This window comes from Mugil cephalus, chromosome 13, assembly GCF_022458985.1.
Source record: "Mugil cephalus isolate CIBA_MC_2020 chromosome 13, CIBA_Mcephalus_1.1, whole genome shotgun sequence".
Taxonomy (NCBI): domain Eukaryota; kingdom Metazoa; phylum Chordata; class Actinopteri; order Mugiliformes; family Mugilidae; genus Mugil; species Mugil cephalus.
The window spans coordinates 11,288,308-11,301,792 of NC_061782.1; the positions used below are offsets into that span (position 1 = coordinate 11,288,308).

At 43.6% G+C, this 13,485-nt stretch overlaps 1 protein-coding gene across 1 annotated transcript; it reads left to right on the forward strand.

The window, feature by feature from the left end:
• Positions 1-1,467: 1,467 nt before the first annotated feature.
• On the forward strand, positions 1,468-13,346 carry col9a1b (collagen, type IX, alpha 1b). The gene is made up of 32 exons (XM_047603217.1): positions 1,468-1,684; positions 2,141-2,203; positions 2,309-2,344; positions 2,446-2,508; positions 3,530-3,583; positions 3,934-3,969; positions 4,074-4,097; positions 4,195-4,248; positions 4,890-4,943; positions 5,040-5,072; positions 5,160-5,216; positions 5,304-5,357; positions 6,568-6,621; positions 6,726-6,779; positions 6,900-6,953; positions 7,039-7,092; positions 7,185-7,238; positions 7,321-7,374; positions 7,496-7,549; positions 8,108-8,152; positions 8,234-8,287; positions 8,388-8,441; positions 8,530-8,583; positions 9,083-9,154; positions 9,314-9,349; positions 9,457-9,501; positions 9,588-9,620; positions 9,703-9,849; positions 10,639-10,693; positions 11,583-11,771; positions 11,852-11,929; positions 12,330-13,346. Exons 1-32 carry the CDS (start codon positions 1,610-1,612, stop codon positions 12,524-12,526), a joined length of 2,040 nt encoding a protein of 679 aa, XP_047459173.1. The 5' UTR covers positions 1,468-1,609; the 3' UTR covers positions 12,527-13,346.
• The last annotated feature ends 139 nt before the right edge of the window (positions 13,347-13,485 follow it).

Sequence of the window (13,485 nt, forward strand, 5' to 3'; positions counted from 1 at the left end):
TGAAGTTTCACAAGCACTACACAAGACAACATTAACGACCTGCTTTTATTGCTTAAATTGTTAGGGTGCAGCTTGAATGATACACATGTAAGCCCAAATAATTAATCATTTGTAATTAATAATAGTATAGAAATCGTATATGATTTACTTATTTTTCATTAACTCTTTGTACTCCGTCTATACCATTTGGTTGATAACCCATTTGTTTATTTATTTATTTTATTTTATTTTATTTTATTTTATTTTATTTTATTTTGGAAAAACAAACGAGCAATAACTGTTTGAATTTACCATGAGCTCTTGTGCATAATTACGGACAACAATCAATTTCTGAATATTTGGAAACGCCACATCTGAGCTTTATAGTGCAGTACTGCAGGATGGTTTAGCCTGTGCACAATCTTTTTTTTTTTTTAGACAGAACTTTCTACAAAACATAACATGTGTCCTACCATTTCCATTATATTTTAGTGACATTACAACAATGACACGCTCTGCAGAGGTTGCAGATGTGTGATCCTCGTCGATTGTACACGGGGGGACTTCCTCCTCCTTCCCCTCGGGGCGCCCTTTGCAAGCAAACGCTTGGGATTCCCTGTGTTTTCTCACCACCCTGTCTGGCTACCCTTTACTAATCCCTCCATTCAGGCTTCGCCGAGAAATATGTGGAATTTGTTGCAGGTTCTGGTGAAGAACTCGAGTTGTGGACAAGCTAAAACCTCCCACAGGACTACACCGTACACCTAAGTACACCTGTATCGTTTCGAAATACTCGGAAATTGTTGTGCGTAATTGCGCACAAGAGTTCATTCTAACTCCAAGCACTGTACGTGTTTAAAGTCTATAGTAATGCGTCTAGACTGAAACACATTCCCCGTCCAAACATAGCGATTATGCGTTTAGCATAGACTGAGGCTAAACTACACTGTGAATGGGGATAGCCTGTTGGCGATATAGAGCTGCGAAGCTTTGCATACCCTGTATTCCAGGACGCGATGTTATACAATGATTATTGCACTAATTTATTATTTTATTCTGTTCATTCATCAAGTTTGATCTCCAGTCAATGCTGATTCACTGCGATGTGACGCGAGCCCGGACACAAGCATGTTATGACCTCCCAGCCAGGACATCGGTAAGAATGAAAATAACGTGACGTGAAACTAATCAGCATTCACTCTGTTTGAAAAAAAAAAAAAAAAAAAAGTAATTTTACAATATTTTTTATCTTTGTGTTTGTAATATGTTTTGCTCCACGTGTATTCATAAAACATTTTTCATGATTAGAAGGCAAAATAAATTTGTGACAAAAAAAGGGGGGTATATAAAATCGATTTGGGTCAAACCAGACGTTAAATAGCCCGCTGATCCTTCCTATTGGTGGTGTCTGCAGTGTGGCCCCTCCCCGCGTTGCCCCCCTAAAACCCTCCAATCGCTTCCTGTAACCGGTCATTGTATGAATATACATGAGCCCCTGATGGCTATGGGACCTGGACGGTCTAGATAGCTCAGGCGGGTTCAGTAGGATTGTTTTGCTGGGGGCTCCTTCAACCCGGCACTTCCCAGAGAAAGGACTACAACTTTTACCTTTCCTGCACAAGGGGAGATCATGGCTGGGGCCCCGAGCGTTAAAGGGCCATTTCTGGTGCTGCTCCTGCAGTTTGTCCTGATTTGCTCCTCTCAAGTAAGGCTTATTGTGTTTATTTTTTGTCTTTGTTCTCTCTGTTTGTGTCTCTAGACAAATGTGACAGAGGTGCAGGTGAGTGTCCTCCTAATGCTTTTACCAAATATTATCTTCCATTTATCTTCAACTGTAGTCAGATGCTGGGATTGTTTGCTTCGGCAATTTTATGGGACACTTGTCCCGGAGAAGACATGTGTAACTTTTGTCTGGGTTTTACTTCTTAAACTTTTTTTTGCCTCTTAAACTGTCAGATACTAATGAATCTGAAGCAGGAATAGTGTTTATAGGCTGAGATATTCTAGACATTCACGCCTACATGACGATGAAGCAGTGCACCTGTTCTCATTTTTCCATATTTTCTGTGTAGCAGTTACATCGGTGTGACAAAGCACAAAACAGACATCTGAGCAGTTATAGATTACATATTACAACTATTACTATTATTATATTACACAGAGGAGTGATGGAACCCCTGGCCCCCCTGGACCTGCAGGTGTACCAGGAATTGATGGCATTGCTGTAAGTCCTCTCAATCCTCTTGACACTGTCCATTAACTGTGGCAGATACTTTAAAAGTAATTCACCGTTTGTTTTCCCTAATGCATTTAATCCCCTTTGTTTCAGGGTGATAGGGGAGAAAACGGCGAGGACGGTCTTCCTGTAACTATTAAATTTAATAGTAATTATCACTGTCACTGCTTTTCTTTTTTTCCCCTTTCTTTTAAGTTTGACCGGCATTATGTGTGAACCTTTGTTATTAGGGACCTGACGGAGACGCAGGTAAACCCGGCTCCTCGGGATTGCCTGGACTTCCTGGAAATGATGTGAGTGCTCCACGTTTTCTCTGTTGTACACAAATGATGTTTGCTGCTTTGTTGAGTGTGATGAGGCCAACGTGCGATCCTCAAACATGCCAAGGGGGTGGAACCACAAGGGGCGACCCTCCCACCGCATAGGTAGCGTGCACATGTTAGTGTTATAGGGCGACCAATGATGTTTTAGAGAAGCGGGGGGAGGCGGGGGGGCGCGGGGAAATGGGTGCAAATTGTGAGGAATTTATTAAACAGGATGGACAAATCCAAATTTCCTTTGTGACGGGGTGAAGCTTGGGCTTGAGTGTAATTAACTTTGGCTCCCTCCAGAGTTTAAACGAGGGTTAGGAAAACATCCAAGCATAATATGGGTGTTAATGACTGGCAAGAGCAGTTAAGGGTATAGGTATATAAAACCAGTTTATTTCATCCATATTTTCAGAGTAAAATGTAATATTTCATGCACCGTGATTCTCTGCCTGTATATACAACACACCTCCTTGGACAATAGGAGCTTTGTTGGCTGGTCTCTGTTGGTATCTCCTGTTGAGAATCCTCAGAACAGTGTGGAATGGTTTCTTTCAGTGCACTTGTTTGAAATGAGCCAGAGGAATGTTGCTCTCTGCAGGGTTTGCAGTCTGGGACTCTTGCCCTCTGCTTCCATTTCGACTTTTTCTGTGTGCCTGCACTTGTGGACATCATGGCGCGTTCAGAAAAAGAACTCTGATATCACAGCACATACCGAAACACTTTGGAAGAGAGTGGGTTATAGTTAATGGGCTGTCAAGTTAATCCCATTTGTGAATATGTAGGATTCCTCCCACACGTGTATGATTGTGTTATGATGATGATGTAACATATGGAGATTTAGATTTTTTTTATAAATATAGACAGAGGGAGGATAAGCATTGCCTGCTGAGGTAGTAGGTATATTTAACCTATGCACAGTTTTTTTTATTTATTTATTTTTTATCCAGATATAAAGTGAAAATATATGAGTGCTTGTTTGTTTCTGGTTGTCTCCCTTCTGCAGGGTTTGACCGGCCCTGTTGGAGACCCTGGGCCTGACGGTCCCCCCGGACAGAAAGTAAGTGACTAATGAGCCTTTGCTCTCCTGCTCCAGAGACCGTCAGTGAAACGGTGCCAGGCTGCTGTCCAGTCTTTTGGCATGGCAGGGAGAGCCGCAGTGCATAAACCAATTCCTTGTGACAAATTAGACTTAATCCTGCATGTCCTCTGTGTAATCTCCGTGGGGCATGAAGCCCCCAAAGTCGGTCCTCATTAGACCAAACATTGCTGGGTCAAGTGCATCCTGCTCAGTCATGTGATGAGTCGGAGGAATGTTAATTTGGACCGCGTGTGGGCTCACAGCGGCTTAATTTTACCTTTTAGTTTGTGTGTCTCCACGCGTCTAAAATGTTTGCGTCCGTTCTGTAGGGTGAACCTGGAAAACCTGGACCTCGTGGGTTAGCTGTGAGTAACATTTCCTCTTGAAACAATCCACACGATCATCATTTGGAAACCAAACAAACTAATTCTGTGTACCACACTGAGCCGTGCTGTATGTGTCTCTTTAGGGTGTTGGACCGGATGGACCCCCTGTAAGTAATGTGTTTATACTACTATACTATACTTGATATTATTTATTATGTTTGTCTATGATTGTTAGTAATGTTTAATACCTGAAACATCGAACAGGGACCACCGGGGCCTGGAGGACTTCTGGGTGAAGTGGGAAAAGTTGGATCACCTGTGAGTAGACACACGGAAACAGAACCCAAGACTGTATCTTCACTGTAATGTACACCACTACATCATGTAGTGTGAACAGAAACAGATGTGATAAAAGATATCTCAGAATTATTATTTTAGACATTGAATGGGCATTTTAAGAATGACTTAAAACTAGAAAATCAACAAAGACAAAAATGGTATTTCATCAAAATAAACTATCTTGAGGATTTTCTTATATTTCACATCCCAGAATTCCCCTATGCATTACAGTCAGGACTTACATTCTCATTACTCATACTCAGTTATGTATATTTTACTGTGTGCACAAACTACGTATGCAAAGTGTCGCTTTTCAAAGTCTATTATATTCATATAACATCTGTTCATATTCCCCTGAATGATTATTTGCACACAGACTGCTGACACAAATTATTTGTTTGGGTCTATTGAATTGATTATATATTGAAATACTGATTCACTGAAGACATTTAAGAAAAGGAAACGATAGCTTGAAATGTTGAAGATGAACATTCTAGCAGTAAAAGAGATAAGCATGGAAAGTGTCACTACCTCTTATCTGTTTACTTGCTAGTAGTTACAGTATACACAATGCGTTTAGTATCCTTTTGGTTTTGACGCATTTATATCTCTTTCCACAGGGGTCCATGGGCGTGAGAGGGCCACAGGGACCCCGTGGACCAACAGGACCCAGAGTAAGTGACAAAGCCTAATTTGGTCACTTATAGGAAATACAAATCTGACTTTTCTTTAAGGAGCAAGAATTCACCTGTATTTTCTCTGGTTTTCAGGGTGCAGCTGGAATGCTGGGCAGTGGCGACCTGGTAAACAGTTTGTTCCTGAATTTTATGAATGATGGGTTTTGGCAAAAGTTGTCTAGAGCATCTTCTGACTTTTATTTTGTTGTTTAGTGCCCCAACTCTTGTCCACCCGGGACCCCTGGACATCCTGGCCTTCCAGGGATGAAGGTGATTAAAACACTGTCTGCGAAATGATTAAGTTCCAAAATGTATGGTGTCTAAACGCTGCGCCTTTTGCTCTCTGAATGTGTCCAGGGTCACAAAGGCGTAAAGGGTGAAGCAGGGGAACCTGGGAAACAAGGACACAAGGTAAAGCACCTTACATCTATGTAAAACATCCTTGTAGGTAAAGCTACTGTGGGTGTCTCCAGTCATATGTGATGCTATAGACATGACATAGACATTCCAACACATCAGCACTATCAATTTAGAATCCTGGTGCTGCATAAATAGTTACTTGAAATCATAAATTTCTCTCCACGACTGTCACACATGCCACAACACTCCGCATCAGGGGAAAAAAAAAAAAAGCACGACTTAAACTTAAAAAACGGATTCCCGACACCTTTGAGACAAGTATTATTGGTGCTGCTCTATTTCAAGAGGAAGCGGCACAAGCCTGTGTGTAATTCCTCTGACTCCTCGCGATGCACGGGGGGATGATTTATTTGAAATGATGTTCAAGCACAACTACCCTCTCCCTGTAATGTGTCCACGCACTATATAAATGGAAATGAGCCCGGTCCTATCTCCCTTTATCACCCCGTGCCAGGATATGATTTACTGTCAGTCTGAGCTCCGTCCCTGAGAACGATTTTTCTCCTTCACTGAAAGTTGCACTGGAGGCACCTTTTGCCTGCCTCCCATTTTACCAATACGCAAATATTAAGATATTTGCAGTGAAGAACAGAATGAGCAGATGTTGTGCTGGGCTTAAGCGTCTTATTTCCTGATAATGAATAAGTAGACAGGAAAAAAAAAAGATGAAAACATGCAGCGCTTCACTTTTCAAGTGAACAGAGACAGTGTTCCAGTAACTACATGTACTCATCTTTTATGGACAAGGACATCTGTGACAGTAATCAAAGATAGGGAGATTTTTTTTAAGTCATCTTTTAGACATTTCTTTTAATGATTCAACAGCCTGTCTGACTATCATCTTCCTCTTTTTGAAGAACTTTGTCCCGACAGAAGAACATGAATTCTGAATGCTTTGTCCCATAATCAAACAGCATTAAAGCTCCTCTCTTCTTCTACAACTGCTGACCTGTTTTGCTGCATCCATTTCTGTTATGAATCATCCTATTTGATCGACCTTTGTCTATTGATTAATAGCCAGTTCTAATACATTTAAAAAATAAAAAGAAGAAGAGAGAGATTGCCTTTTTAACACCAGGAAATGAGCGCAGCTTTCGACTCGAACTGCTATCGGGAAGCCATCGCGTGTCAGAATGTGTCTCCGCTCTCATAAAATATATCCGATTGATTTTAAAGCTTTCCTTCTCGTTCGCTTTCTCAGGGAGAGGAGGGAGACCAGGGAATTCCAGGAGAGGTCGGATCACAAGGGCCAACGGTTAGATACTAAAACTTTTACGTGACATTAAAGTCTTTCAAGTTCCCATCCGTTCTTTGCTGCCGTTCCGTGCTCACTGAGGCTCCTGCTGGATCTAATTTCAGGGACCACAGGGAATCCGTGGAGCCACAGGAATGATGGGCACCAAGGGTGAGATGGTAAGAGTTTCTGCAATTCTTAGTATAACTCTACCCGATTAAACTTCCAAGCTCAGGCTGAATCTAATGACACTGTAATTTGTCAATACAGATTATGGTCATTTTTTTGTTCTCTGGCAGGGGGCTCGAGGTCCTGATGGAGATCCGGGTCCGCAGGGCGTCGCGGGGGCAACTGTGAGTCTCGTCCCTCGATACAAACCCTAGCATTTACTTTAATGTGACACATAAGACTCACATATAAATCGGTGCATTATTTCAGGGGGACCGAGGCCAGAGAGGCGTGATGGGTGAGCTCGGGCCTAAAGGTGAAACGGTAAGTAGACATAAAATTACAGTAATCATCGCCGGGTATTGTTCGCGCGGCTGTTGTGAACGCGCTAAACGCTTCGTTGCTTTGTTGTTCAGGGTGTTCAAGGGCCGCGGGGAATCACAGGGCTTCCAGGTCCCAAGGGAGAGGCTGTGAGTGTCTGATCAATGAAGAAAAATCGTTCAGTAACCGTCAGATGCACCGCCTGTGAACGATTTCTCCCTTTATCACCAGGGTTTGCCGGGCGTGGATGGTCGTGAAGGTATTCCAGGGATGCCGGGAGCTAAGGTGGAGCATCAGTTGCACATGACTAATTATACGTAGATTCTTATAAAAAAAATAAAAAGGAGGCTTTGATATTTGGCAGCAGATGTAGCTACATTGCTTTATGCTGTCGGTTTTCCTGCAGGGAGGCATTGGGAAGCCAGGCGTTCCTGGAGAGGTTGGACTTCAGGGGCTTCCTGTGAGTATGACCTTTGACCCCAAACTGTCACGGCCGACTCTGATTAGACTGCACCCGAGTAAACCCGTCTGCACCGGTCCGAAGCACTGCGCTCGTCACGATACGATCCTGCGCTAATGACCGGCAAAATAATGTATCTTACGTTTTTACGATCCATTTCATGTGGGTTATATTTGGAGCAAATAAACCCTGAATCTCATGCAGAGAGGAGGCAAAGCCTGGAGACTTCCTTAGGCAGAAGTTTTTCAAGTGCTCTAATCTGTGATTTGTCTGTAACGAGACTCCCTAGGCAGTCGTTACTGATGGAGGCAGCCTCGTGAAACATTTCATAGGTAGAAACGTCTGTTTCAGATACACCTTTATTACTTTAAGCTTATTTAGGTCAAAAGCTCGAAAAAATATATATTTATCCACCAAGCCTGTTTTGTCCTCCAGTGTGTCTTACAGCGAGGTGCTTTTTATTTTAGGAATAACACCTGCTGCTGGAGATATTTCTATGATCTTTTTTTTGGTATTGTTGTCTAAATGTGTCTTTCTTTTTTTATTTTTTTATTTTAGGGTTTGCCCGGCATGCCTGGACCAAAAGGACTCAGTGGCCCTAAGGTTGTTTTCTTGTCACTGAATGTTTTCCAGTTCGTTTCGAATTAGTCAAGATATTTTAAAACCCCGGTTGCTTCTTCACAGGGAGACGCTGGTCAGTCGGGCCTCCCCGGAACCATAGGATCAACTGGCAAACCTGTGAGTTTGAGCGGAACACATTGAAACATGGATGTGGTTTTTTTTTTTTTTTTTGTCACCTCGGTTGTGTCACGGCTGTCGTTTTACTGTCACGCCGCAGGGTGAACGGGGAGAGCAGGGAGAAGTGGGACCTGTGGGGCCAATCGGCGAGCTTGTGAGTATTTTTCCCGTGTTTCCGGTTGCATTTGCTTTTGTTCGGTCTTGGCTTCCCTTCACTTATTTTTCTCTCTTCTTCCCAAAAGGGAGATATTGGGGAGCAAGGCCCTCTAGGTCCAGCTGGCAAGCCAGGTGCAAGGGTAAGTTATAAACACATGAGTTTGGCAATTAAAGTGAACTTCAGCTGGGTCATTTGGATGTGAAGGTTTATTTTTAGCTTTCATCCGCCCCTTTATTTTGAAATTATATCCAGCCAGCGTACGTGCAAGTGCACCCTTCTAAACCTGATACTGTGAATGGGAGAAAACAGAAAACGGGGAGCCTGTAGCCCTGGCCGTTGTTTCACAGGAATGTCTCGGAGAATAGGCCGAGGCTGGATCTCACATGAGGTCTATTTTCACAGTAAGGGGAGACCAAGCAGCCGACTGAAAGGGCTCTCTGTTCTCCTGGCATTCCTCAGACAGTTGGTTGGCGATCAAAGGCAGGAGCAAACATCCCTGAGAGAGAAAGAAAATGAATGAAAAACATGAATAAAAAATGAATCATGGGCATAGTCTGTGGAAGATACACAACTTTAAATATGAGTCACTCATGTATCAGACTTGCAGACTTGAAGATGTGCATGTTTATTTGTTGTAGGGACCCAAAGGTGACCCCGGTCTGCCTGGTGTCCCAGGTCCTCCTGGCGTGCCTGGGGTGAAAGGAGAGAGGGTAAGAAAACAACGCACATAGAAACACCCGTTCAAATTTAAAAGTGACAATGAGATGAACGCACCGCAACAAACAGCTGATCACGAATGAAATAATGTGCGCCTCGTATTGTCTAGTCACCGAGTCTGACAGGTTAACGTGTTCGACTTGTAATTACAGGGAGAACGAGGAGAAGCAGGACCCAAAGGAGATCAAGTACGAAATCTTGACGCTGAATATTAATTCTGCGTTTTAGCTGCCATATACTCGACTTACATAACGTTTTTGAATATTAGATTATTCACACTGTGCGTTTTTAACAGGGATTGCAAGGTGATGAGGGAAACCCTGGAGACAAAGGGGACTTGGTACGTTGTTGCACCGACTGCAGTAATGTGGCTTATTTCAGACGTTCAGTTTGACTAAATTTGTCAGTGTTTCCATCCTCCCGCAGGGCGAACCAGGAGAAGCCGGAGCTAAAGGAGAGGTGAGGCTCACTGCTTTGCTGCGGAGGTAGCGTAGAGAAAAGCCCGAGGATCTGGCCTCATGCTTTACACTCTCCCGTCTAGGTTGGCAACCCCGGCGAGACCGGCAACAGGGGACCCGAGGGAAGTCGGGGCCAGCCTGGCATCGAGGGCCCGCCCGGCACGCCCGGGCCGCGGGGCATGCAGGGGAACAGAGGTCCTCCCGGAGTCAGAGGTTCTCAGGGTCCCGCGGTACGTCCAAGAGAAAACACCTGAAGGGAAATAGCTTGGAGAAAGTTTACGAAGGCAGAATGAGAGAGGAGCAGCCCAAGTCACAACTCTAAGCCCTAAGACTTGCAGTCAGTTGGAAATGATAATGTTTACTTCCTGGTTGTGAAGTTGGTAGTTTAACAAATGAAATGTTTCATTTGTTAAACTATATGCATGAGAACCTCGCTCTGTTCCCCTTAAAAAACAAAACACGATCGTATTTTGTGTCTTAACCCTCCTCTGTCACTCTTGTCAAATCCTTTATTTCAGTTACTGAATAGATCATTGGTCTTAGGTACCCTTAAAATCCTACAAAGGCCTTCATATACTCCATTGTGCAAAGGAAGTACAATGAAGTAGCAGTAAATGCAGCAGAATACCAAAATAAGATGCTCTGGGAATGTTTTTTTTTTTTTTGTTTGTTTCATCCTAAAGTTTTTTTGCATCCAGCAAAAGTTTCAGAACATATGAGCCCCCTTCTTGTCTGCTCCCTGCATCTCTGCAGAGGAAACAAGCCAAAGGAATATTAAGACTATACTGTAACGGGAGGCCCTTTTATCACTAACTTTTAAAGAGGAGAGAGTACGCCTGTTTTTTTTTTTTACTTCGTCACGATGCACTTAGAGTTTATTAATGATGTTTTATGGGGATAGGATTTAACGGATCATCACATGAAGACTCCACAGTACTGTGGAGTCTTCATGTGAATGTTTCAGACATGAAATCTGTCATGAAATCTGTTAAGTCATTTTTATTTATTTTTTTCCACAGGGTAAAGAGCCAAGTGATCAGCACATCAAGCAAGTTTGCATGCGAGTCATGCAAGGTAAGAAAAGACAGGCCTTTGACCCCGTTTATTGCTCCCACGAGCCTCGTTTTGCACCTTTAATATCCCCCAGAATGCCTCATTACGCATCAACACACAGAGGCGCCCCATCGCCGTCCCGTCCGATCTGGTAAACTGTGAAGTTCAGAAAGGGGCGGCCCCGTAACCAAGACATGAAATGAGCTTCAGCCTTTGTTTACGTGATGGATGAAAGATTCCTCCTCCGAGCTTTAGGGATGTTTCGCTGAAGCCACAACCTCTGTTCTCTTCATTCTTTCGCTCTTACGTCTTCACAACTCATCTCCTGCACTCATGACTTTTTCATACCCGATGTGCTGAAAAATTAATTTCACCTCCAGCAGACCTGCGTTCCTCTGCTGCCAGCAAAGAGTCTGTCTGGAAAGGGAAATATTAAAAAAAAAAAAAAAAAAGAGCAACAGCGAAGCAGCAGCCACTGCATGAATTTTCATCGGGAGCCACAAAGTTGGAATCCTATGTGGCAAATATCAAGGAGCCACGGGAGATTAATATTGGATCCTTTGCTCCATGGACATAAATTTTCCGTCGCTGATTGCTTGAAATAAAGAGTATTATCTCCTTTCTACTCAATTTACTGAAGTTCTATGGGATAAGGTTGAAAAACAGGAGCACCTCGGGGGGATATCGTGACCATAGATTCACCTCATTCAAGTCCACCGCTCAAGAGCTTCATTCTGAACTCAAGTGTAAGGGCTGCTGGACCATATCTTCTTTGGGAATTGCTTTGAGGTTTTCAGAAATGAGCCTTCATATGTGCCGGCACGATCCATTACAAAGTGTTATTAAAAGTCTATAAGCTGTTTTCCATGTAACGGTTCGTCGTCTCTTTCCTCCCATTGTGCTTCAACAGAACAGCTGGCTCAGTTGGCTGCCAGCTTACGGAGACCAGAGTCTGGCATAGCCGGTTTACCCGGAAAACCTGGACCTCCAGGGCCTCCCGGGGCTCCGGGAGACAATGGCTTCCCTGGGCAGGCTGGCACAAGGGGCCTTCCTGGACTCAAAGGGCCACCAGGGCAGATAGGATTGAAAGGACCCAAAGGTAATAGATACACTGTTTTGAGTTGAAGATGTCTGTGTTAGCCATGCACGGATGCCTTCATTATGTCGTACATGTCACAGGTGAAATGGGAGACAGGGGATCCAGAGGGCCCACGGTGAGAGGACCCAAGGGTCAGCCAGGACCTCCTGGGCTTCCTGGTGAGTGTTTTCTTCCTCTGCTCATCTCTCTTAAAATACATTTTTGTGTGCACTGCAGTTGTGATTGACAACGTCCACAGCATCCTATAAAAAATATTTTCAGCTACACGTCAAATGGAGATCTGTCAGAACGGTGGCCTTAGTTCGTGTTCAGTGCCTCAGGAAATGCAAGGAAGGGGGTTGCAATATTTGGCTACTGTGAACTGAGCCTCACTTTATCTTTAGTAGACTAAAGACCAAATTCTACACAGAATGAGGACAGTGGGCACTGAAAACAAATTAGGGAACTGAATGTGTACATGTACAGGAAGAATGATTGCAGCAACCGTTTAACTGTTACGTTGATAAAAGTGTGGACGTGTGCTTTAAACCTGAAGTAAAATGTGCTTCGCAACCACAGGCGAAGCAGGCAAACCTGGCTACGGTCAGGACGGCCGGGACGGCCAGAGGGGACCTCCCGGTGTACCCGGACAGCCCGGCGTACCTGGGCCCCCTGGTGCAGCCGGTCCCAACGGTTACTGTGACCCATCAGCTTGCAACCTCCAGGCGGGAGCCGCCCACCAGTCTCTGGATGTGAAGGGACCTGCTGGGAACTAAGGGACGCTCTGGCAGAGACAGAAAGACTGTTGGATTATCTCCCCTGAGCACACAACATTTTTCAACCGTTCTTCCCGGGGGCTGTGGTCGGCGTGGTGCCTTTGTTCCATTAACCTCTAATCTTGCGAACATGTTTTTTTTGTTCCAGCCACATCTCCGTCAGAGGGAGCCAGCCTCTTTGAGTCATTAAAAAACACATTTGTTTTGTTTTGTTTTCCTCATGTGTCTGTTCCGGTGTGTTTTTCTACCTGAGAGATGTTTTGATATATTCGTGATTGTGCTCATGTTTCTGAAATGACCAGAAATAGTTTGTTTATCCCACTCTCCTTGTAGCTGCGTACTATTTTTGTGCTCTCAATTTGCGATGTTTTCCTCCACTTCCTCCCAGAGCATCTCAAACAATCATCCAAAGCAAATCAGGATCAGGATTCTGTCATTGTGTCCTCTGATGTACCAAAGATAAACCTACTGAAACCTCTTTTGTTTTTTTGTTTTTTTAATCCGTTGTCAGTTTTCGCGTGTCTGACTTCCTTTTTCAGCCCTGCAAATAAAAAAAAAAAAGGAGAGAGGACGGAAGTGTCGTCAAGTCACAATGACTTCAGTGTATGTTGTAAATCTGTAAAAAAAAAAAAAAAAAAAAAGAAGAAGAAGAATGATGTTAATTATATTTCTTACAAAACCGCCTGATGTGAGATTTTGCCTCATTGTACAGAATGACAACACAATGAAGCTGTGCGTATATGGAAATGCCTTTTAGGGATGAGGGGAACAATGTAAACAAGAAATAAAGCAACACATGCAGTGTTTAATTTATTCTGTATACTGGTCTGTGATGGTTTGATGTTTTGTCATTTTGAGTATCGGGGAACGCAAAGATCCCCAAAATTAATCTATAAGGAGACACAATTTGACAGCTGTTCTGCACGTTTCATGCTGCATGCTCTTGTTGGACAGCTCAA